The sequence below is a fragment of the Aquarana catesbeiana genome, linkage group LG08, assembly GCF_042186555.1.
Source record: "Aquarana catesbeiana isolate 2022-GZ linkage group LG08, ASM4218655v1, whole genome shotgun sequence".
In the NCBI taxonomy this organism is placed as follows: domain Eukaryota; kingdom Metazoa; phylum Chordata; class Amphibia; order Anura; family Ranidae; genus Aquarana; species Aquarana catesbeiana.
Window position 1 is genome coordinate 64,044,792 of NC_133331.1, and position 27,221 is coordinate 64,072,012.

At 42.2% G+C, this 27,221-nt stretch overlaps 1 protein-coding gene across 9 annotated transcripts in view; it reads left to right on the top strand.

Annotated features, from left to right (window-relative positions):
- Positions 1-27,221, top strand: part of SORCS1 (sortilin related VPS10 domain containing receptor 1) — a 1,093,315-nt gene that overhangs the window by 827,946 nt on the left and 238,148 nt on the right. For all 9 annotated transcript variants that reach the window (XM_073595916.1, XM_073595919.1, XM_073595918.1 and 6 more), the window contains exons 15-16: positions 3,369-3,486; positions 19,091-19,221. In XM_073595916.1, coding sequence (XP_073452017.1) covers positions 3,369-3,486; positions 19,091-19,221 — 249 coding nt within the window. The remainder of the gene's footprint in view (positions 1-3,368; positions 3,487-19,090; positions 19,222-27,221) is intronic.

Consider the following 27,221-nt stretch of genomic DNA (forward strand, 5'->3'; position numbering starts at 1 on the left):
ACACCTCCCAAAGAATAGAGCCCCCTCAAATGCCAGGGCCCATAGTCAAATAGGCAAGAGGCTAGCTTGCAGTTCCCTCCAAAATCCACAGTTACAGTGGTTAATGTGACAATGGGTATCATAGAAACTTAAATTGTGCCAAACTGACCCAATGTAAGTATGCAAAATATTATTATCCCTGGAGTTCAGCTTTAAAATTACTCCAATGCCCCAGACAAAATGATTCAGTGTTACTTTACGTCTAGATTTGAAAAGAAAACCCTTTGGGCTCTCAAACTTTTGTTTCCTCTGGATTTGAGATGGTTGGGTGATAACAGTAGTCCTCTATGACTCATGCCTTATTAAAATATTACTAAGGGAACACTGTATAAGGAGAATGATTTAAAATGGGCTCTGTTTTTTCCATGTACTTTATTTAGTACTCCTTTGTGTTATTTTATTATTCCCTACATTAAAGATTTTCATTTTATGACAATCAGCAGCTTGTAGTGCTGGATTCTTATGGCCTATTTACATAAAGCACATATGGTATCAGCCAGTAACAGAAGTTGTTATTGCAGTTTCTGACATTTAAAGAATACATTTAAAAAATAACTCCAACCTGAATAAAAAGTCTTCTACAGCTTACAGGGGCAGAATTGCCCAACCCTTTGGATATAACTTTCTTTTTCTGAAACTTTTTGTCCGTGTAGGGCATTTATAGACTATGGAGTTTAACGAGGGGTTAGGACTATCTACTTACTTTCATGTGACAGCACCTGGGTGCCTGAGCAGCCGATCACCAATCATAGGTGTTATCACATCGGAGGAGGTGCACTGAGCTCCATATTCAGAAGTACAGTATAACTTCCAGGGGTAGATATTTAGTGCACTAAAGAGAGAATCCTGTGGATCAACTGAGCTGTCCTGAGTGCATGTAAAAAGTCCATAAAAACAGATATATGGTGGTCTGTAAGAAAAAGTCTCTGGATCTGTATAAGATGTCAACGCTTGAGAGCAGCTGTTCCAACAAGAGCTAGAAGGTACTCTGTAAATGACAGAGGAGAGAGGAACAGCACTTCTAATTGTAGTCATTTTAGAAACACTTTAATTGTAAAAGTAAGCAACTCACAAGAGTAGAAGAAAAACCGGGTTTTATAAGCGCCAATTTGTCTACTCTTGTCAGAGATGTTTACTTTTACAATTAAAGTGTTTTTAAAATGACTACACTTAGAAGCGCTGTTCCCTCTCCTCCCTGACAGTATAAATTCCGTCAGTGAGAAGCAAAGTAAAAGTTGTACAGGTGGTGTGGTGAGAATTAGGAAGAACCTGTGCCTTTTCCTTGTATGGATTGCCACTGACCTTAATGACATAGTAATGGAGGAGGGGTTCCTATTTTTTTTCAGAAGGGCCACTCAAAAGTTTTCAGTGATTGGTAGATATCCTCCAGGACAGGTATTACAGCAGTGCGAACATCTCAAAGTGGGGGACAACAACCAAAACTTCAGGGTGAGTGGGAGCAGGTTAACGGTGGGGAGATCTCAGACTGACTCCACAAGATTCTTCCTACATCCCACATTTTTGAACAGACTGGTATGGTATGTTATGGTTAAATCTTAGTTCATTGCATTCTTAAGGAAATACGAATAAGTATAAGGCACAGCCTTAAGGTTTTATATAAAAACATTACACATGAGCAAAGATATAACTAGTTAAAGCCAGAGTCATTATTCTGTGTGGTCCATTGTAAAAGTAACAGGTGGAAATAATTTGACCATGTGAGGGGATGCCCAAAAAGGGAAATTTAGAAGATCATATTTTACTGACATGTACAAAAAGGGTGGTAAGAGAGAGGGGGGTAAACCTGTAGACTTGACTTGGAATAGTCTGGATCGGCCTTTCTCAACCTTTGCAACAAAGAGGAACCCTTGAAATACCTTTCCAGTCTTAAGGAACCCATGATACAAATTACTATATCTACAAATTATGAAACATTAGTGTGATGGTCAGTGGGAAGAATGCTCCTTACATTGGTGGTCACTGGGAAGAATAACCCCCTTACAGATACTGTAGCTAAAAAAGATCAATGGTGTCAGTGGGAACTTATCTGAGAGGCAGGAATTGCTTATTGCTCAAGTAACCCCTAGCAACCTCTAGAGGAGCCCTGGTTGATAAACTCTGGTCTAGATGTTATTATCAGGGGCGGCCCGTCCATTAAGGGCTCACAGACGCTGCTTCCCATATCCATTGCCGTTACCCCCCATCCATGCGTCCAGCCCCTTTCAGGATGGCTCTAATAGGCTTCAAAATAAGGTGTGCTTGGGGCGCTGAGAATGCGCTCGGAGCCCACCCAGGTGTGTGAGAAAAGCAAGTTAATATTCCCTTTTCTCACACTATATCGCCTCTCTGCCAATCAGGAAGCGTAAGTCTGAGACCCATTTCCCAATTGGTCGAAGGGAGAAGCGTTCTGATTGGCCGCTGAGGAGGAGGGAGTAGAGGGAAGCCGCAGAGCAAGGGAAGGAGAGGCTGCGGAGGAGGAGAGCCAGGGAAGCCTGCCCGTGATTGCCCGCCATGGATGGGATAGGTGCCCTGACCGATCCGACCCTCCCCTCCAAAAAAGTAACTACCAGCTGCCACTGGTTATTATAGAGCATACTCAGATATAAATCATTTGTGAAAATGTTTATATAGAGGGAGTAGTTATATTAAAGTCTATCTTTATGGTAGAAGGAACCAGAAAATGTATCTATATTGCTCCATATATGGCTGAACATCATCTAGTTTATCATTATCAAGGGCTAAGAGATCCTCCATATGCATGATGTCATTGACTGTATTGATCCATAACGATAGTGAGGGCACTGTGGAGGTCTTTCAATACAGACAAACAAGTCGACATGCTGCAGTGATCAAAATGGTGGAAAAAAAGTTATTTTTCTGGGCAGCTACAAAGCCCAAAAAGATAGATTAAAGGGTGATTTATTGAAAGGGAGATACAGAGTCTCTTTAAATTCCATTGTATATATTGAAAGTCTTAGTGCTGTAGGTGTGGATGAAGGGGCAGTCCCACCAAATGTGCCTCTCGCTTCTCTGCATCTCCAGCATCTATCCAAAGTACTTGGAAATATACAGTGGTATGAGACTGGGTCTCGATACCACCTATACTGTGTCTGGGATGGACTGATACTTTAAAATATATCACATGTGCATGATTACTACAAGCCTGGAGGTTTTACAAAAAATTTGAATTTTTACAAATGTTTTTCTGAAAGTGCATTGAGTTAATATTATGGAATATGGTGGTAAACAACGCTGTTAGTGATATGGAAAATTTGAGAATACTAGTTAATATAAGTTTATTTAATTACGTATTTTTTCTTTTTAAACAGAGTGTTCGGACATTTTGGTCATCGGTCAGAGTGGCAGCTAGTGAAAGTGGACTACAAGTCAATCTTTGACAGACGTTGTAACCCCGAAGACTATCTTCCTTGGCAGCTTCATAGTCAGGTGCACAGACTTCTTTCCTGTTTACCGGTTGGAAGTTGGTGGGCACATAACCATCACATCCATATGAGCTCAGTGGACATCCCATTACAGAACCAGGGGAAATAATATGAAGCTGCCCCCCCCCCCCCCCCCTTTCAGACCATACTCTTTGTGGCTATTATAGCCTCTACTCTTCTGGGAATGCTTTTCACAAAATTTTGGAATGTGCCTGCAAATTAGAAAATTCTTCCACAGTGTTAAAAGGAAATTATAAGGCCAGAAGTGTGTGGGCATCTTACCATCCCACCTTTTTGAGCTTGTTGGAAATCCCAATCCAAAACCATGGGCATTATTGTGGAGTTATACCTCCTTCATGACTTGAATAGCCTCCATTATTCTGGAAAGGAATTTCTCAAGTTTTCAAGTGTGTCTATGGGAATTTATGCCTATTTAGTTGAAACAGCATTTGTAGGGTTAGTTACTGATCTAAGATGAGAAGTCCTGGCTCCCAAATGACATTCCAACTCATCCCGAAGGTATTTATTACATTGAGGTCAGGGCTGTGTACAGGCCACAAGTTTTTTCCACACCAAACTGGTCATACAATGTCTTTAGGAGCTGATTTTGTGCACAAGGGCAGAGGGTTCTTTCCCAAATTGTTGCTACAAGGTTGCAAAGATGTCATTGCATGCTGCAGTATTAACAGTAAACTTCAATGGAAACAACTGAACTCACTCATTTGGAAGAGAAGGGCAAGGGGCTCTACATCAGTGGTGGCTGGTGCTCAATATTTATTTGGGGAGGAGGCGGCAAACCAATGCCATGCCCCCCCCCCCCGGGAGATGAATGGAAAGGTGGCGAGAACCCCTCACAGGGATGGACAATAAAGGGACAACCCCCCCGTGGGAGACGGACGGGAATGCGTCGACCCCCCCCCCCCCCTGTGGGAGACGGATGGGAAGGTGGCAAATCCCCCCCACCCCCACGGGAGATGGACGGTGGCAATCAGAGGCCTCCTTACCTTAGGAGGCAGATGAGGAGGATCTGGGGTAGGACTGCTGCTTCTCGCTCCAGCTACTCCTCACTCCGGGGCCGTTGCTTTTCCTCCCGGCCAAACAGGAAGTGGGTCCTGAGACCCGATTGGCCGGGAGACCTAAGACACCCAGGCCAATCAGGTCTCAGGACCTGCTTCCTAATTGGCCAGGAGGAGAATCGGGAAGACCATAGCGAATATTAATTCGCTATTGTCACACAACTGGGTGAGCTCAGGGCGCAGTGCTCTGTGCCCCGAGCCCACCCTTTTTCGAAGCCAATTAGAGCCTCAGGCTCTAAACATGTGCTTCATAGGAAAAAAAACCCCATTGAAATCTATGCATCTGGTGCCCTTCATGTAGATTAGGGGCCGGGCGCATGGATTGGGCTGCCACTGGTCTACATACTTTTGGCCAATATATGTTGTAAAGGGCCCTTAGCCGCATTATTTTAGGTTGAATTGAATAGAAAATGTTTGTAGAGGTTGTAAATTCGTATTTTCTTTCAGTGTTGCAGTTGCAGTAAATGTGATTTATCTTTTTATGTTTTTAGATATTGCAAAAAAGAAAACAATTACCATAGAATGAATATTTTGAGAAAACAGTTACAATTTTAATGGTAAATTGAGACAAGTCAAGCATAACAGCAAACACCTACAATGTTCCATTTAAAGAAACTACTCACAGACGCAACTTTAAGTTATTATAAAGGCTTGATTTTTTTAAGGTCATACATACCTGCTCTGTACAATGGTTTTGCACAGAGCATCCCTAAATCCTCCTATTCTTGGGTCCCGCGCTGGCACTCCTGCCCCCCCCCCCCCCCCCGTCTCGGCCGGCTGCCTACATAGCAAGTCGCTTGCTATGGGGGCACTCGTGTGCATGCTCGCTGCTGAGCCCCGCTCTGTGTGTCCATAAGACAAACAGACTGGGGCTTAGCCCTGCCCCCACTCCCTCCTCACTGGCTGTGATTAACAGCTGCTGGAGCTAATGCTGTATCTGAGCCAATGAAGAGGGAGAGAGCAAAGAGAGCCTCTGCTCTCAAGCACATCTCTGGATCTAGATTGGGCTCAAGTAAGTATAAAGGGGGGGGGGGGGGGGTGGCTGGAGGAGAACTACATGCAGAAGGTTTTTTTACCTTAATGCAGAGAATGTCTTTACAATCACTTCAATTGAACATTTCATTTGAATCTAAAATAGAATAAAGAGTAATGGTTTTCATGCATGATGGTCATAGGTTTTCAGACCTCATGTTTTCCCAACTGTGAACAAGAATAAGTAAAGGCAGTGACCAACATAGGGACTTTATTCATAAGACACTGTTCCACTGCACTTCATATTTCCCACCATTCTCTATTTTGGCCAGCAGGTGGCACAGGCACACTCCTCCAAAATGCCACTCCTGTTGAAAATAGATGGGCAGCGGTAACAGATCTGGTTACAAAGTAAGAGAACCGCGGTTGCCTATGATTGGTGAGCAGGAGCCACCACTTACACATTAAGAACTATAATTCTTTTTACATGCCTCTCACTGATGTTTAACATAAAATACTTACTCTCAAATTACAGCATATAATATCTGTGTCTCAGTCCCATTTCCACAATTAATTCACCTCTGATTACAACAACCGCGAACACTTATTATTCCGACGACGGCTGCGGCAATGAACAACGTTAATCAGCTAGTCGTATAATTACTATCTCATGTCTTTGCACAATGGTATCATTATTGGCCCACGAAGATTCCGGCAGACCTCCTGGGAAGCAGACATGTCACTGCGTAGAAATGACTGCAACAAAATAGAGCAAATGTACCATTATGAGAAATTCTGACCCTGTGGGGCGAATTCTCAGAGGAGTGAGAGGATTAAACGAATGTGATTAGAGACGTAGCAGGGGTCTTCAGTTACAGTTGTGGGGTTACACTGTATCCCTGGGGACTGAATTCCCTGAAGGTTTAACTAGCACTAGACAGGTTAATATAAAATGGTGTTGTGTAAGGCATGCTAATTATCTGGGAGCAAGCAATTAAACTATACAGTAAATTATATAAACCCAATCACTGAAACATATAGGCTTTAAAATAATGTAATTTCAAGTGTAATTTTTTTACAGCTGGTAAAATAAGTATTGAAACGTCACCATTTTCTAGGTAGATATACAGTATCTCATAAAAGTGAGTACACCCCTCACATTTTTGTAAATATTTTATTCTATCTTTTCATGTGACAACACTGAAGAAAAGATACTTTACTACAATGTAAAGTAGTGAGTGTACAGCTTGTATAACAGTGTAAATTTGCTGTCCCCTCAAAATAACTCTACATACAGCCATTAATGTCTAAACTGCTGGCAACAAAAGTGAGTACACCCCTAAGTGAAAATGTCCAAATTGGACCCAATTAGCCATTTTCCCTCCCCGGTGTCATGTGACTCGTTAGTGTTAAAAGGTCTTAGGTGTGAATGGGGAGCAGGTGTGTTAAATTTGGTGTTATCCCTCTATTCTGGTCACTGAAAGTTCAACATGGCACCTCATGGCAAAGAACTCTCTGAGGATCTGAAAAAAAGAATTGTTGCTCTACATAAAGATGGTATAGGCCAGGGTTGCCCAACCTTTTGAAGAGCAAGGGCCACTTTAGCGACTTGGCAGCTGGTCGCGGGCCACAATGAGCGGAGCGGGCAGATGACAGGTCTGTGTCCACTCTGCATATGCAGAGCAGATAGACACAGCCCGCTCTACTCTATGGGCCCTCCGATCCGCATCGCCCTCTGATCCGTATCGCTGGCTGCTGCTGTCTCCTAGATCTCCTAGGTGGGTATGGCTGGTGGCTGCTGCTGGCTGTACTTCAGGGTGGTGGGTCCTGCTGGCTGGTACTGTTGGCTGGTACTGATGGCTGGTACTGGTGGGTACTGCTTTCTGGTACTGGTGGGTACCACTGGCTGGTACTGCTGGGTACTGCTGGCTGGCAAGTACTGATGGTGAGTACTGGTGGGTACTGCTGGCTGGTACTGGTGGGTACTGCTGGCTGGTACTGGTGGGTACTGCTGGCTGGTACTGGTGGGTACTGCTGGCGAGTACTGGTGGGTACCGCTGGAGAGTACTGGTGGGTACTGCTGGCTGCTACTGGTGGGTACCGTTGGCTGGTACTTCTGGGTACTGCTGGCTGGTACTGGTGGGTACTGCTGACTGGTACTGGTGGGTACTGCTGGCTGGTACGTTTGGATACTGGTGGGTACTGCTGGCTTGTACTTCTGGGTACTGATGGGTAATTTTTGGTGCTACTGGGTGGCACTTGTAGGTACTGGTAGCTGGTACTTCTGGGTACTGGTGGCTGGTAGTTCTGGGTACTTTTTGGTACTGGTGGCTGGTACTTCTGGGTACTGGTGGCTGGTACTTCTGGGTGGTACTTTTGGGTACTGGTGGGTGGTGCTTCTGGGTACTGGTGGGTACTGCTGGCTGGTACATCTGGGTACTGGTGGGTGGTACTTGTGGGTACTTTTGGGTACTGGTGGGTGGTGCTTCTGGGTACTGGTGGGTGGGGCTGGCTGGTACTTCTGGGTACTGGTGGATACTGCTGGCTGGTACGTCTGGGTACTGGTGGGTACTTTTTGGTACTGCTGGGTGGTGCTTCTGGGTACTGCTGGCTGGTATTTCTGGGTACTGCTGTGTACTGCTGGGTACTGGTGGCTGGCGCTTCTGGGTACTGCTGGGTGGTACTTCTGGGTACTGCTGTGTGGTACTTTTGGGTACTGCTGGGTACTATTGGCTACTGCTGGTTGGTATTTCTGGGTACTGGTGGCTGGTTCTTGATCCCCTATACCTGCCATCAGTGTGACAGGAGCGGCGCTGGAGGAAGCATACGGCTGCAGTAGAGAGCCGATGCTTATTGTATCGCGCTTGGAACTGTCACAGGCGGAGCACATTTGGTATCACTCCGCCTGAGACAGAAGCTGGCGCTATACAGGAAGCATCGGCTCTGCTTCCTTTAGCGCCACCTCACATCTTCCCGCTGATGCTTGGGGATGGCGGGCCGGGATTGCAGACCCGCCATCCCAGAGCAGGGGGTGGTGGGTCACATCAGAGGATGTGGCCCATGGGCCAGCAGTTGGGCACCCATGGGCTAGGCTATAAGAAGATTGCCAAGACCCTAAAACTGAGCTGCAGCATGGCGGCCAAGACCATACAGCGGTTTAACAGGACATGTTCCACTCAGAACAGGACTCGCCATGGTCGACCAAAGAAGTCGAGAGTTGAGTGCATGTGCTTAGCGTCATATCCAGAGGCTGTCTTTGGAAAATAGACATATGAGTGCTGCCAGTATTGCTGCAGAGGTTGAAGGGCTGGGAGGTCAGCCTGTCAGTGCTCAGACGATACGCCGCACGCTGCATCAAATTGGTCTGCATGGCTATTGTCCCAGAAGGAAGCCTCTTCTAAAGATGATGTACAAGAAAGCCCGTAAACAGTTTGCTGAAGACAAGCAGACTAAGGACATGGATTACTGGAACCATGTCCTGTAGTCTGATGAGACCAAGATAAACTTATTTGGTTCAGATGGTGTCAAGCGTGTGTGGCGGCAACCAGGAGAGGAGTACAAAGACAAGTGTGTCTTGCCTACAGTCAAGCATGGTGGTGGGAGTGTCATGGTCTGGGGCTGCATGAGTGCTGCCGGCACTGGGGAGCTACAGTTCATTGAGGGAACCATGAATGCCAACATGTACTGTGACATACTGAAGCAGAGCATGATCCCCTCCCTTCAGAGACTGGGCCGCAGGGCAGTATTCCAACATGATAATGACCCCAAACACACCTCCAAGATGACCACTGCTTTGCTAAAGAAGCTGAGGGTAAAGGTGATGGACTGGCCAAGCATGTCTCCAGACCTAAACCCTATCGAGCATCTGTGGGGCATCCTCAAACGGAAGGTGGAGGAGCGCAAGGTCTCTAACATCCACCAGCTCTGTCATCATGGAGGAGTGGAAGAGGACTCCAGTGGCAACCTGTGAAGCTCTGGTGAACTCCATTCCCAAGAGGGTTAAGGCAGTGCTGGAAAATAATGGTGGCCACAAAAATATTGACACTTTTGGCCCAATTTGGACATTTTCACTTAGGGGTGTACTCACTTTTGTTGCCCGCAGTTTAGAGAATAATGGCTGTGAGTTGAGTTATTTTGAGGGGACAGCAAATTCACACTGTTATACAAGCTGTACACTCACTACTTTACATTGTAGCAAAGTGTAATTTCTTCAGTGTTGTCACATGAAAAGATATAATAAAATATTTACAAAAATGTGAAGGGTGTACTCACTTTTGTGAGATGCTGTATTTCTAACGGTGCTATTGACAAGAAATTTTCACCACATGTCGGTAACAACCCACACAATCCATACATATACATACAGCGGGTAAAATAAGTATTGAACATGTCACCATTTTTCTAGGTAAATATATTTCCAAAGGCGCTATTGACATGAAAATTTCACCACATGTCAGTAACAATGCAATCCATACATATAAAAGAAACCAAAACAAATAAGTTCAGAAATTAAGTTATGTGTAATAAAATGGAATGACACAGGGGAAAAGTATTGAACACATGAAGAAAGGAAGGTGCAAAAAGGCAAGGAAAGCCAAAACACCAGCTGAAACCTATCAGTAATTGTTGTGCGTAATAAAAATGGAATGACACAGGGGAAACTTATTGAATACGGTAGCTAAAATGTATCAAGCTACAAGCTACTTGGTACAAAATCCTTTGTTGGTAAAGACAGCTTCAAGACACCTCCTGTATGGAGAAACTAGTCACATGCATTGCTCAGGTGTGATTTTGGCCCATTCTTCCACACAGTCTTCAAATCTTGAAGGTTCCGTGGGCCTCTTCTATGAGGTCTGATCTTTAGTTCTTTCCATAGATTTTCTATTGGATTTAAGTCAGGTGATTTGCTGGGCTACAGTTTTATTTTCTTTCTTTGAATCCAGTTGTGAGTTTTTTCTATGGCTTTGTGTCTGGGATCATTGTCTTGCTGAAATGTCCACCCTCGTTTCTATTTATGCTTCCTTCAATGATATGAAGTTTGCCAGTACCTTATGCTGAAAAACAGCCCCACGCCATGATATTCCCACCTCCAAACCTCACTGTTGGTATGGGGGTGTTTTTAGGGTGAGGTGCATTGCCATTTGACCTCCAAATATGGTGTATATTATGTCATCCAAAGCGTTCAATTTTGGTCTCATCTAACCAGACAATATTCTCCCAGTATTTCACAGGCTTGTCTAGGTGTTGTGCAACAACCTTTAAACTAGCTTCAACATGCTATTTGTTTAGCAATGGAGTCTTGCATGGTGAGCGTGCATACAGGCCATGGCGGTTGAATGCATTACTTATTGTTTTCTTTAAAACAATTGTACCTACTAATTCCAGGTTTTTCTGAAGCTCTCCAAAAGTGGTCCTTGGCTCTTGGACAGCTCTTATAATTCTTTTCACTCCTCTGTCAGAAATCTTGCGAGGAGCACATGGTCTTGGCTGGTTTATGGTGAAATTATTATGTTCTTTTCACTTCTTTATTATGGCCCAGACAAGTGCTCACCGGAACATTCAGAAATTTTGAAATCTTTCTGTAACCAATGCCATCAGTATGTTTTGCAACAATAAGGTTGCAAAGGTCTTAAGAGAACTCTTTGCTTTTATCCATCATGATATGTATGGATTGCATGGCTTGTTACCAACATGTGGTGAAAATTTCATGGCATATATTTACCTAGAAAAATGGTGACGTGTTCAATACTTATTTTATCCGTTGTATCTGCAGCTTTCATTGGAATACACCTTGGTGGTTCTTGTTCAGGCACTACCAGATATAGGGTGACAACACCCTGTCTTTGTCTTCCAGTTGAACTCTTGCAATGTCACTGTGTCACACAAGCTTCCAGTGGAGACTATTAGTGGCCAGTTTAGCATGCATTACCCAGGCATAGTATACCTATGGTAGGGTTTAACCCATCGCTGTTCTCACCATCAGAGAATCTGTCTTGGAAAAATGCCATGCAATCATCATTATAGAGGAGAATTTAAAAATACACTTGACCAAAAATGCTTCCAAAGCAACTGCAGGCAGTAAGGGGAAATAGGAAGTCGCTTTGTCCACTCCCATACCAGAAATCAACTATCTCTAGTAGATCAAGTTGATTATACAAAACTTCTAGCAGGATCATAAATCCTGCTTATCACATAATTATCTGCAAAACATCATAATGTTCAATTAGCTGTTGTAGACAGCATAAATCTAGAGACTTTTTTCTTTAGTGCCATCATAAAATTACTATGTCATTGAACCTTTAGCAGAGAAATTAAAGAAATACACACTTGTAATCTGGCTCTACTTTACCTGAGGCTGCCCTTTCATACAACCAGCACACAAAAAAGATTTATATTCCATAAATCCTGACATGATAACATTATAGTCATAACAAGCATATAAAGAAGGTCATAATTAACTTGATGCCAGACATGCTTAGGTTATGATTTGCCCTTACTCAATATGGCCACAACCAGAAATGCTAGAGGGGTGATTTTCAAAGTGATTTCTCAACAAATGAAAACATGGAAAGATGGATGGATGGGGTAGATTGCTTTGAATATTAAAAGTAATTTAAATAGTGTTTTTGGTTTGTGGTACTCAGGTGCAGTGAAGGTGTCACAGTTTAGTCTGCAGTTTCCTGACTGTGTAATTCTTACCTCCTTGCTGCAGTGGTTCTGCTAGACCTCTGATTCTTTTCAAATGGGTTTTTTGGCTTCTGTGCTCACCTATGGGCGTCACCTGCTATACTGTGGGTTTTTATTTCCTTCCCTTCTATCACTTCTTGGCCCGCCTACTGTTTGCTTTCCTATATAAGACATGCTCAGTACAGTCCACCTTGCCAGAACAACTTCCTAGTTTGCCTAGTGTTTCACATATTCAGTGTCTGACTTCTTGTGTACCAACCTCAGCTTTGTCTTCCGCTAGTGCTTATATGCCACCTGCCTTGACCTCAGCTTGTTTTCCAGATCATCTTCTGTCTCCTGTCTCCTGCATAAGCCAGTGGTTTTGGTATTGTCAGCTGGGCATACCAGGGGGGCACAAGCTAGTTCGAGGTTGCCTCAAGTCCATCCCCACCATCAGGGCCCTGGCGAAGAAGCAGGCTGGGGCTTAGACTCTGCGCACTGGGGATCCCGGGGTTGGTATTCTTTAAGGACTCATTACCACAGACTCCTGACATCTGGCAGAGAAATAGGAATCAGCAGTGTAAAGTAATTAGGCACAGAAGCATTGTGTATTGCCATGAACCCAACATGATTGTATGTAGCATGTAGCATGTTATTTTGTACCACAATATTCTAGATGTTGTATAGTAATACTAACACCAACTACATTGTAAGGCCAACACTTCTGGATACCTGGTCATGGCTAAAAGTATGTAACCACCCCTTTAAATGACTCTGATTTAACATACTTCTAGGGAAGGGTACTGTTAATGCTACAGTATATAAAGACATTTAGACAAATTGTACTCTATCAACCTTGTGGCAGCGGTTTGGGAGAAATCCTTGTTTTGTTCCAGCATGACTGTACCCCTGTGCACAAAGTTAGCTCAAGTAAGACATGGTTTGACCAGTTTGGTGAGGAGGAACTCAAGTGGCCTGCACAGAGCACTGACCTCAACCTTACTGAACACTTTTGGAATGACACTGGAATGTCAATGGTGAGCCTGGTCTTCTTATCCAACACCAGTACCTGACCTAACGATTGTTATTTTGCCTGAATGGGCACACAATCCCACAGATACACTTCAAATTCTTTGGAAAGTCTTCCTAGAAGAGCAGAGGCTGTTATAGCCACAAATGGGAGCCAACTATTTTTAATGGCCATAACATGACTCTACCCCTATGTACAAAGCCAGCTCAATTAAGACATGGTTTGACCAGTATGGTTTACTCAAGTGGCCTGTGCAGAGCCCTAAGCTCAACCCTACTGAACATTTTTGGGATTAACTAGAATGCTGATTGTGAGCCAGGTCTAGTCATCCAACACCAGTACTTGGCTTTACAATTGTTCTTTTGCCTGAATGGGCATAAATTCCCACAGATACACTCCAAATCTTGTGGAAAGTCTTTCCAGAAGAGTGGAGACTGTTATAGCCACAAATGGGGCCAACTTAATATTAATAGCTATGCTTTTTGGAAAGGAATGTCCAACATGGTGGTCATCAACTTTTGGTCTTCTATTGTAATTTATTTCTTTTTAACCCTATGGAACAATATGTTATTTTAATATACAGTCAGGTCCATAAATATTGGGACATCAACACAATTCTAATCTTTTTGGCTCTACACACCACCATAATGGATTTGAAATGAAACAAATAAGATGTGCTTTAACTGCAGACTTTCAGCTTTTATTTGAGGGTATTTACATCCAAATCAGGTGAACGGTGTAGGAATTACAACAGTTTGTATATGTGCCTCCCACTTTTTAAGGGACCAAAAGTAATGGAACAATTGGCTGCTCAGCTCTCCATGGCCAGGTGTGTGTTATTCCCTCATTATACCATTTACAAGGAGCAGATAAAAGGTCCAGAGTTCATTTCAAGTGTGCTATTTGCATTTAGAATCTGTTGCTGTCAACTCTCAATATGAGATCCAAAGAGCTGTCACTATCAGTGAAGCAAGCCATCATTAGGCTGAAAAAACAAAACAAACCCATCAGAGAGATAGCAAAAACATTAGGTGTGGCCAAATCAACTGTTTGGAACATCCTTAAAAAGAAAGAACGCACCGGTGAGCTCAGCAACAGCAAAAAACACGGAAAACCACGGAAAACAACTGTGGTGGATGACCAAGGAATTCTTTCCCTGGTGAAGAAAACACCCTTCCCAACAGTTGGCCAGATCAAGAACACTCTCCAGGAGGTAAGTGTATGTGTGTCAAAGTCAACAATCAAGAGAAGACTTCACCAGAGTGAATACAGAGGGTTCACCACAAGAACTATTGGTGAGCCTCAAAAACAGGAAGGCCAGATTAGAATTTGCCAAACAACATCTAAAAAAGCCTTCACAGTTCTGGAACAACATCCTATGGACAGATGAGACCAAGATCAACTTGTACCAGAGTGATGGGAAGAGAAGAGTATGGAGAAGGAAAGGAACTGCTCATGATCCAAAGCATACCACCTCATCAGTGAAGCATGGTGGTGGTAGTGTCATGGCGTGGGCATGTATGGCTGCCAATGGAACTGGTTCTCTTGTATTTATTGATGATGTAACTGCTGACAAAAGCAGCAGGATGAATTCTGAAGTGTTTCAGGCAATATTATCTGCACTTATTCAGCAAAATGCTTCAGAACTCATTGGACGGCGCTTCACAGTGCAGATGAACAATGACCCGAAGCATACTGAAAAAGCAACTAAAGAGCTTTTTAAGGGAAAGAAGTGGAATGTTATGCAATGGCCAAGTCAATCACCTGACCTGACTCCGATTGAGCATGCATTTCACTTGCTGAAGACAAAACTGAAGGGAAAATGCCCCAAGAACAAGCAGGAACTGAAGACAGTGACAGTAAAGGCCTGGCAGAGCCTCACCAGGGATGAAACCCAGCGTCTGGTGATGTCTATACGTTCCAGACTTCAGGCTGTAATTGACTGCAAAGGATTTGCAACCAAGTATTAAAAAGTGAAAGTTTGATGGATGATTGTTTATCTGTCCCATTACTTTTGGTCCCTTAAAAAGTGGGAGGCACATATATAAACTGTTGTAATTTCTACACCGTTCACCTGATTTGGATGTAAATACCCTCAAATTAAAGCTGCAAGTCTGCAGTTAAAGCACATCTTGTTCGTTTCATTTCAAATCCATTGTGGTGGTGTATAGACCCAAACAGATTAGATTTGTGTTGATGTCCCAATATTTATGGACCTGACTTTATAATAAACAGAACCTTGATACAATGAAAACAATAATATAAACAAGTTGTTTGCTTAATTGAGAATTCATATACGCTTATAAAATATTAACCGCCGGGAGCCAAAGGCGGCTTAATTATGTGTACAGTAGCGAACTAATTAACAGATGTCATTTTTATGCAAATCAGCATGTTCTCCCTTAGAATACGCTCAGTTAATTACATTTGAAAGTCAGGAGAGAAGTCGTAAAACTTTGAGCGTTTTCCCATCACTGCCGATTGTCCAAAACTTCCTCGCTTCTTCACGTGGTGACATTTTTTTCGTAACCGAAATATAGAAAATAATGGAGTTTATTCAGATGATGATTTTTTTTTTCTCCTTCCTATCTTTTCATTGCAGCCAGATGAGAATTTTTTTTTTTTTCTTGTGTCCTATTTCTACCTCGTGTTCAGCTTGACGTTCCCTGACACGAACAAGCTGAAGAGAAGCAGTACTTGTCAGCGTTTGATTGCGAGTTGTCAGCTGCTTCAGGCTAGCGTCAGAGCAAATATTGTAGAGCCTGGCAGTGATGGATTGTAGCTGTGTCTGTTATATAACAAAATGGTTTCATGTCACATTTTGATGATTTCTAATAGAAAACTTTTACACGGACAAGTGTGCGCTGTGCATGGAGGGTCTGGGCAAAGCCCGTTGGCCTGTCTTGTTAACCTCAGCTGCTCGAAAATTCTGAGTTATTTACAGGTTTTAAAGGCAAATACAGGTGGGTCTTTTGCATCTTGTCACCATTTTTTTTTAATTCAGCATATCTCTACAATACATGCCCAGTTCCTGGTGTTTTGTCTCTTTAAGAAAAAGTAAAGAAAATACCCGATGCTCATCTGGGAATCCAGTGAGCTCCTCAATTGCTGCAGTAAGCTTGACCCTACTCAACTAAAATCCCATGCAGTGTTACCACCAGCCCTCATTGCTGGGACAAGGTCCTATAGTACCCAAGGCAAAAAGAACAAATTGTCCCATGTGCCCTTTTCACGCCAACTCCTGCTGAAGTGCCAAAGGAGGCTACCTCTTTGCCTACCCTTGGCCTGCCCAGTTCTCATCTTCTGGATGATAGAACATGTCCAGTAGACAATAAGGGCTGAGCCACTGAAGCATATTGTGTTCATTCTTTGTTCTGTTTCAAATGCAGCTTTATACATACAGTGGGTATGGAAAAGAATCCACCCCCTTTAAAATAATAACATGTTTTTGCTTTGCAGCCTGAAATGAAGACAGACACAGTTTTCATTTTATCCAGCTGTATTTGCTAGTGCAACTTATAACATCCAAGTGAAAGATATAACATCAACTTGCCAGGAGAAAAAAATCAAACATAGAATCACTGAGTTGGAAAAAGGATCACCCCCCCCCCCCCCCAAAAAAAGGAAAACAATCACTGAGTTGGAAAAAGGATCACCCCCTATGTCAGTATATTGTTGGACCATGTTTTCTTTAATTACAGTCTTTAGTCTGTTGGGATATGTCTCTACTAACTTTGCACATCTAGACTTTGAAAAGTTTGCCCACTCTTCTTTGCAGAATTGCTCACGTTCAGTTAAATTTGATGGTGACCGTTTGCGGACTGCAGACTTCAAGTCATTCCACAGATTTTCAATGGGGTTTAAGTCTGGGCTCTGACTAAGCAATGCAAGGATATTCACCATTTCTCCTTCAACCACTGTGTGGTCATTTTTGCTGTGTGATTTGGGTCATTGTCATTTTGGAAGGTAAACCTTCTTCCCATTGACAGTTTTCTGGCAGAGGGCAGCAGATTTTCCTCAAGAATTTAATGGTATTTTGTCCCGTCAATTTTTCCTTCTATCCTGACAAGTGTTCCAGTCCCTGCTGCAGAGAAACGCCCCCATAACAGGATATTACCACCTCCATGCTTTTCTGTAGAAAAGGCATTATTTGGATGGTAAACTGTATTGGATTTCCGCCAGACATATTATTTGGTGTTGAGGCCAAATAATTCAATTTTAGTCTCATCTGGCCACCTTAAATGAACCTTGAAGATTGTGAGGCCACATGGAAAAAGGTGTTATGATCAGAGACTAAAATTGATTTATTTGGCCTCAACACCAAACAATATGTCTCATGGAAATCCATCCAAATAACATCATTCCTACAGTAAAGCATGGAGGTGGTAATGGTCTAGTCAGAGCCCAGACTTAAACCCCATTGAAAATCTGTGGAATGACTAGAAGACTGCAGTTCACAAACAGTCACCATTAAATTTAACGGAGTGGGCAAACATTGCAAAGTCTAGATGTGCAAAGTTTAGTAGAGACACGTCCCAACAGACTAAAGGCTGGATTTAAAGCAAAAGGTAGTTTAACAAAATACTGACACAAGGGGGTGATACATTTTCCAACTCAGTTATTCTGTTTTTGATTTTTTTTTCTCTGATATGTTGGTGTTATATCTTTCACTTAGATGTTATAAGTTGCACTCGTAAACACAACTGGATAAAACAAAAACTGTGTCTATCAGTCTTCATTTCAGGCTGGAAAGCAACAAAATGTGATTAATTTAAATGGTGGTGGTGGGGGGTGATTATTTTCTTTACCCGCTGTTCCACCTTAGACCCAGTGGGGTTGATTTACTAAAACTGGAGAGTTCAAAATCTGGTGCAGTTGTGCATGGTTGCAAATCAGCTTCTAAATTTAGCTTGTTCAATTAAGCTTTGATAAAAAAAAGCTAATTGGTTTTTATGCAGAGCTGCACCAGATGTTCCACTCTCCAGTTTTAGTAAATTAACCCCAGTCTGTCCAGAAAGCATGGTCACCTCCTTACTCTGCACCATCCACAGGCAGCTTAACTCTTCAATAAGACACAAAAGTCATGTATAACATATTTTTAGGGCCATGGTGCCAGTTTAAGAATGCCGCTCAAGCTGGGGAAGCTAAACTCTCGCAGTCACCAGGGAGAAAGGTGCAGGCTGTCAAAGTTGCTCATGTGAAGCAATGCATATATACATCAAAAAAGTGCCATACTCCCATCCAGCCAACCTAAGGTGTACACTTGAAAATGGCCTTGGCCCATGAGTCTCCGCCAAAGCCACACCCTCTGACATGTTTTGCTCAGCCCATGGGAGCATAATCATCATAATTGCACTGCACCCAGATTACATGTAAATCACACATGAATGCACAGCACAATTCATGGTGTAAACCGCCCATCACTTCAGCTAACTGCAGTAAAAAGTATGTTTTTCGAGTTTCCATAAGTATAGGAAATTAGTGAATTTATTGAGCTCTCTCTCTTCAAATAGCAAACACAGGGAACATAGAAGAGGTGGGAAGGGTTTAAGCAGAACTAAACTATCTAGCACTAAAAAGGAGGGGAGAGGAAGATAATACAATCACATAGGTAAGCAAACTGTAGTTGCCAGAAACTGCCAATAGATGTCAGCATACTGATGAGCAATAATAATCCAATGCAGTTCAATGCAACACAGAAAAATGACATGAAAGTGGGCTGAACATTCTTGTTTCAAAATGTAATATTTACAATCTCCGATTGCGGCTAAGGGAGTGCCTACAGATAAAAATGTTAAATAATTAATATTTTTGTTCATTGAAAAGTTTTTTAAAAGGTTCATGTTGGGTTCTTTTGCATTCAGGGAGAAGCGTGCATCATGGGCGCCAAGAGGACTTACATGAAGAGGAGATCAGAGAGGAAGTGCATGCAGGGGAGGTATGCCGGGGCCATGTCTTCCGAGCCGTGTGTCTGTACTGAGGCAGACTTTGAATGGTGAGTTAGGAGAGTCTCAAATTCGATGCTCCATGTTGTGGTATTATGTTCCTTGTTCAGGACTTTGTTCCATGTATAGAAAGAACAGTCCTCATGTACTCAACAGCCAGGCGGTGACATAAAGGTGTCCTCCAGCCTTCCCTTCAGTCTTGCACAGTTGTACAGGCTCCTCTTCCGAACTATAAAAACATGAAATAGATAATATAAGCCAGTGATAAATAGATAAGGTAAAGTAATTCTAGGTGGAACTACAAAGCCCAGAGCACAACATACACATACACATGGAAAAACAATTTAAACTAAGAAAAGGTCAAATACGCCTGGCCCCCCTTGACTGTCAGTCACCGGCTCTCTGGTCTGCCCCCCCTGGAGCGCTGGGCTGTGGAGGGGTTGGAAGATGCCGGCTCAGCCTCTCAGCGACTCGCTGAGAGGCGAAGCTGGGTGCTGGTCCAGGCATGTGGGTGGATCCTGACCATATGGACGAAATCTTTCCTGAGCCTGGACCGGCTCTGTGACGTCAGCTGACAGTGAGCTTTGACTGTTCTTCTCCTTTAACCTGTCTCAATCTTCTCAACCTTCAGAGGTTGTTAGGGGTTCCTTGAGCTGTGACAGACTGATCTCCTGTTTCATGGTGCTGCTTACTGTATTTCCAGACCTGGTCATTCGGCAGAACCAGCAACATGGGACCAGTGGAGCCACTGCTCTTGACTCTAAAGCCCCGTACACACGATCAGATTTTCCAACAGGAAATGTTGAATTTCAGGCTGTTGGCGGAAAATCCGACCGCGTGTATGCTCCATCGGACATTTGTTGGCGCACTTTTCCGCCAACAAATGTTGGCTAGCATGTCTTCAAATTTTCGGCCAACAAATGTGTGTTTTCGGATTTTCCGATTGTGTGTCCACAAGTCTGTCAGACAAAAGTCCAAAGTACAAACACGCATGCTCAGAAGCAGTCGGTCTTGTAAACTAGCATTCGTAATGGAGAATAAACATTCGTGACGTGGCAAATTATGAAATCTCCAAATGCAGCGCACATTCTCTTCATCTTTAATGGGGTAATAATGAAGCTGCTTTACTGGTGATACTGATGGAGTTATGGCAAACAAATTTTCAAAGGCTTTTTTTTTCTAATGATATCAAGAATAATACTATTATGTTTTTTTTTTTTTTTTTTATTTGTGCAAGTTACCACAACATCATTATCCTGTAGTTTATAATAATACATTGTATTTTTTAAAATGTAACTGCCTACTCCAAAAACTATCATTTGAAGTAAAACACATAGCCAAGTATTGTTGTCCACATTTTTTTTTATTGTGCATAAAAAAAAAAAAAACATGCTATCTGCCATTAGAACTTAACCAAAAAGTGCATTCTATGCATCCAAAAATATAGAAAATATACCAAATCAAATCATTATTCAACCAAAAAAAAATGTCAAAGCAGTAACTCCAAGGCCAATAATAAATAACACGTTATCTCCTCCGATTCCGCAACATGTCTGGTTGACGAACAGCCATTCAGAAACAAACTGAAAAGCACGAAATGAAAAGCGCGAAAAGCGCTAATCAACACTCAGCAAACTTCTACTAACACAAAATTAGCAGAAGGAGCCCAAAGGGTGGCGCTAAAGAGCTGAAAAAACACGTAGTACGTCTAGTAGGTCACTACATTCGTAATTGTTGGCCAACATTTGTGTGACCCTGTGTATGCAAGACAAGTTTGAGCCAACACCCTTCGGATAAAATTCCACGGTTTTGTTGGCGGAAAGTTTGATCATGTGTATGAGGCATTACATTTATAATCACTGACACCAGTTACCTTTTTAACTATCTGTAATAATGGAATTCCTCCCATTGATCCTCAGTGTGAGGTGTATTCTTACAACGGACCCCCAAATGTAACCAGGCGTGTCTCCCTCTGACCATCAATGTAGGTAAAGGAAAATGCAATGGACCCTTCTGCCACTGACTACCAATGCAGAGGGGCATTCCAATACTGTCCACCAATTTAGGAGGGCCTTCCCACATTGACCACCTAGGTAGGAGGGCCTTCTGATACTGTCCATCAATGTAGGTGGGCCTTTTGACATTGACCACCAATGTAGGAGGGTCTTTTGATACTGCCCATCAACGTAGGAGGGCCTTCCGATACTGTCCACCAATGTAGGAGGGTCTTCTGATACTTTCCACTAATATAGGAGGGCCTTCCAGCGTTGACCACCAATGTAGTTGGGCCTTCCCATACTGTCCATCAATGTAGGAGGGCCTTCTGATATTGACCACCAATATAGGAGGGTCTTCCGATACTGTCCATCAATGTAGGATAGCCTTCTGGCATTGACCACCATTATAGGAGGGCCTTCTGATACTGACCACCAGTGTAGGAGGGTCTTCCAATACTGTTTATCAATGTAGGAGGGTCTTCCGACATTGACCACCAATATAGGAAGGCCTTCCGATACTGTCCATCAATGTAGGAAAGCCTTCTGACATTGACCACCAATGTAGGGAGGGCCTTCTGATACTGACCACATGTAATATCTATCACTCACCACCAATTTAGGTGGACCTTCTGACTACCAATGTAGGAGGGCCTTATAATACTGTCCATCAATGTAGGAGGACCTTCCTATACTGTCCACCAATGCAGAAGGGCTTTCCGACATTGATCACCACTGTAAGAGGGTCTTTCAACACTGACCACCATCATATACCAAATATCATAATATACTAGGAGCTGTAGATATAATTTTTAGCAGGGTTTCCCTGTTGCCTGAAATTTATTGCAAGGCTTCCTCCAATGGTAAAAGGTTGAGTAAATATGCCCTAGGGTGACAACACTCAATCACAGTACTGCATCTATGAAAGAGCAACATTGTCACCCTAAGACAGGAAGCATGATGGGGGCTACAGAAAAACGCCTCTTTCTTTGTTTCCTTAACATAGAGGGGAGGTGTTTTTTAGTCCAAACTAGAGAAATAAGTTTACCTGCTCAATTGATTTCTGGCAGGATCAAGTGGAATTTTTCTATTGCACCTAGCTAAAATTAGCTAAGCTAAACTTTTTGTTATTGGTATATTTAACAGATCAATAGAGAGTGATGGAGACCTTCATCAGTAAGGTTTATTTAGATTTAACAGAAGCACTTTTTATCAAACATCATTGATTTTTGATGTATCTCTTCCTCCCGATGAACTAAGCAAATGCTACTCCCAGCATCACCCAACCATCTCAGCCAGCATGGCTTTATTAGTTCCATCATCTGCCAAGCTTTCTGTAACAAGACTTATCTTTATACGTCTTCATTGTGGAGCAGTTCATGCTACGGCTGCGATAAACCGCTCCTAGTATTCAAGCTTCATCTTCCTTTTATTCGTCAGGTACACTCCGGCCCAGCCGTAGTATAAATCTTTACACTACTGAGCAGTCAGTTTAAAACAAGAACATCCGTTAACAGAAGCTTCCATTAATCTTCCCGTGATGTGGGCTTTGGTAATATTCCGTCCCTATCTGCTCCAATAAATCCCCTTTAAATCAAGCGGTAGCAAGGAGCTTTCATATAGACTGAATACCAGATGCACCATTAAACTGATAGATGTTCTCCGCATTAATTAAAGGAGAGTAGGGGTTTCAGAGAAGACAATGCCGGAGACTCCAATGTGGAACATTATCGTGTATGCTGCATCAAAAAGACCCATTACAGTGCATCAATCGTCCCCACACAACAAAGCAAGATGTTTGGAAGCTTTTTTTTTTAAAAGATGATTTTCTTGAAAGTTAGATCAATATTTCTTGTACTCAGGATGCGTTCTCCTGTTTTTTAGGCTAAATATATTGTGTATGTATATACAGTGTGTGTGTGTGTATATATATATATATATATATATACTCTATATTACTCTATACTATACTCTATATTACCAAAAGTATTGGGCTGCCTGCCTTTCCACGCACATGAACTTTAGTGGCATCCCAGTCTTAGTCCGTAGGGTTCAATATTGAGTTGGTCCACCCTTTGCAGCCATACCAGCTTCCACTCTTCTGGCAAGGTTGTCCACAGGTCAGGACTCCGTCAGTCAAGTTCCTCCACCCCAAACCTGCTCATCCATGTCTATATATACACATATATATATATATATATATATATATATATATACACACACACACACACACTGTTTTGCCTCTTTATGCATTGACATCCCTCCTTATCTGGACAGTATGGTCATCTGCTGGCTTGACACCATCCAACAGTTCAACTTTTCAATAGGACACAGAAGTTAAATCCAATGCAATTTTAATTAAGATATTGCAGGACAGAGGAGGTTTTTCCAGTCTTTTGAAGTGTAAGAAGACAATGACTTCCCTGAACCCTATCCCTACAAAGTATTAACACTGACTGAGGGAACATGGAAGAAGTGAGGGGGGGTCCAACTAGAACTAAACTAACTAGCCATAAACAGGCAGAGAAAACAGAGAGAGAAACCAAAATCACATAGTAAACAAGTTGTAGTGCCCCAATACCGCCGAGTGCACTACAGAACAATAATAAACTGATGTAGTTTAATACAACACATAATAATACATAACGGTAAGGCAGAACACACACATATAGGGGTTGATTTACTAAAAGCAAAATAACTGTGCACTTTGCAAGTTCAGTTGCGCTAGAGCATAGTAAATGAAGGGAAGCTTCACTTTACCATGAATATCCAATCACATGCAAGGAAAATATAAAACAACATTTTTGCTTGCACGTGATTGGATGATGGAAGTCAGCAGAGCTCCCTCTCATTTACTAAGCTCTGGTGCAACTGCATTTGCAATATGCACAGTCTATTTGCCTTTAGTAAATCAACCCTCTTATATATAGTTTACTAGGAAACATTTAAGGTGTCCCCAGGAGTGGATTTTCTGAAGAAACAGCCCAGCAGTAACTGTCTCCTTTCAGACTGTCTCTCTCTGATTGAAACTTTAACCAGAGCCATAAGGAGGGAGGGAATTAGAAAAAGGGTGGAGTCAAGACTCTGACTCAAAAGCTTTCTTTAGCAATGGCTAGCAACCAGTCAGAATCCTTCTTACTGCTGCTCTGCCTTTAGCAGAGTGAGTTCTACTGGTTCCATTCTGAAGAATTAGGAACTCTTTAATACATAAGGGAATTGGTTTACTAAAACTAGAGAGTGCAAAATGTGGTGCAGCTCTGCGTAGAAACCAATTATCTTCCATGTTTTTTTTTTTTTTTTGGCAAAGCTTAATTGAACAAGCTGAAGTTAGAAGCTGATTGGCTACCATGTACAACTGCACCAGATTTTGCAGTCTCCAGGTTTAGTAAATCAGCCCCACAGACACACAGTCACTTACTGAAAACTGGAAAAATAAGCACATTTCCTTTTAATATTAGCAATCTGCGCAATAGCTGATGGAGATAAATGTTATCACTAGAGTCCCTTTAAATACCCAAAGCTGTAAAGTTGCTTGAAGTAAATCCGTACTTTGGAATGATGCCGCCTTAGTCTTGCTTTACTTTTGTTTTCCTGGTTTCGTTTGCAGTAGATTAAATAAGCTACGAATTAAAGGTATCCTGTACGCTCGAGTTTCTTCTGTTGAATGTAATTTGAGAAATAAAATATTGTGTTATCATCCCTCCAGCAGTTTGCAGACAGTTGCTGGTAGAACAGAGTGTTACAATGATATTATTAATTCCCCTTGGGCCCAGTGTTAGTGTGCAGGAGAGATTCTTGGCTTAGTAATTTGTCGATAAATGCTATTATGCAGACTGCCGCTATGATTCATATCACCTCTAAAGTTAGGGGAAAACTTCAAAAGTTTTCTTCTTTTTTCTTTTTTATGGTGACATTTTGTTTCATGACAAATTCTCTAAGTAAGTGGAAAATAACATTCTGAATTAACCAATTAAATAAAGAAGTATAGAGTATATATACTTTAATATTATTTTATTTACCTATAATTGTTAAAATATATTTACAGTATGTTGGATAATTTCTAGGGACAGATTAACACATCCACATCCCTGATTGATATGAAAAAGATATAGGAGAGAGCACCACTCCCTCAAAAGGTGATGGGATTTTAACGGGTGAATTGTATACCGTCACTGAGGCAAGCACAACCAGATAGAATTCATACATTTTTTAAAGATTTATTATAAAGATACAAATATAAAATCACAATACAATAATAGCATTGGTCGTGAAATATTGACCATGATTGATACTCAATGCACAAGATGCTTGTGCATAGATATGCAAAGAATCCGACGCGTTTCGCAAACTGCTTCTTCAAGGCAGCTCAGCATGCATCAGACTTGTGGCATTTATATCTAAATGTTGGTGCATGCACACTGAGGCATTGGCGTGGGAGATTTGAAGATCCCTGTGCAGCCACCAGTCTATGCTAAGCAACGGACTGATCTGAGATCACTATTGGCCCGATTATATCGTACCTTTGACACGGTCCTGCATCTAACAGACCAGCCCGTTGTATCTGACTTTATCGCTCAATCACTACAGGGTGGTTCATTCACCATTTTCTCCTTGGGGTTGCAGTTGCTTAGATATAAATGCCACAAGTCTGATGCATGCTTAGCTGCCTTGAAGAATCAGTTTGTGAAACGCGTTGGCTTCTCTGCATATATAAACATCTTTTTTGCATCTTGTGCATTGAGTATCAATCATGGTCAATATTTCATGACCAATGCTATTATTCTATTGTGATTTTATATTTGTATCTTTATAATAAATTCTAAAAAAATTTTATGAATTCTTTGTGGTTGTGCTTGCCTCAGTGACAGTATACAACACACTCGTTAAAATCCCATCACCTTTTGAGGGAGCGGTGCTCTCTCCTATATCTTTTTCCTATAATTGTTAAACTTATACTAAAAAAGTCAAACGAATATACGTACACACTATATTGCCAAAAGTATTGAGATGCCTGCCTTTACACGCACATAAACTTTAATGGCATCCCAGTCTTAGTCCGTAGGGTTCAATATTGAGTTGGCCCACCCTTTGAAGCTATAACAGCTTCAACTCTTCTAGGAAAGCTGTCCACAAGGTTTAGGAGCATGTCTATGGGAATGTTTGATCATTCCAGAAGAACATTTGTGAGGTCAGGCACTGATGTTGAATGAGAAAGCCTGGCTTGCAATCTCCACTCTAATTCGTCCCAAAGGTGTTCTATCGGGTTGAGGTCAGGACTCTGTGCAGGTCAGTGAAGTTCCCCCACCCCAAACTCACTCATCCATGTCTTTATGGACCTTGCTTTGTGCACTGGTCCAAATCATTTGGTGGAGGGGGAATTATGGTGTGGGGTTGTTTTTCACGGGTTGTGCTTGGCCCCTTAGTTCCAGTGAAGGGAACTCTTAAGGTGTCAGCATACCAAGACATTTTGTAGAATTTCATGCTCCCAACTTTGTGGGAACAGTTTGGGGATGGCCCCTTCCGGTTCCAACATGACTGCACACCAGTGCACAAAGCAAGGTCCATAAAGACACGGATGAGCGAGTTTGGGGGGGAGAAACTTGACTGGCCTGCAGTGTCCTGATCTCAACTGATAGAACATCTTTGGGATGAATTAGAGCGGAGACTGCGGGACAGCCTTCACAGAAGAGTTGAAGCTGTTATAGCTGCAAAGGATGGGACAACTCAATATTGGACCCTACGGACTAAGACTGGGATGCCATTAAAGTTCATGTGCGTGTAAAGGCTGGTGTCCCAATACTTTTGGCAATATAGTCGATAGATAGATAGATAGATAGATAGATAGATAGATAGATAGATAGATAGATAGATAGATAGATAGATAGATAGATAGATAGATAGATAGATAGATAGATAGATAGATACTGCTAATAAATAAACCAACTTTGACACAATGGTCACTGGAAGATTGTAGATAGATACGAATACAAAAATATTAATATATATTTAAAACACACATAAATATTTTTTTTCTAGAACTGTAAAAAAAAAATGTT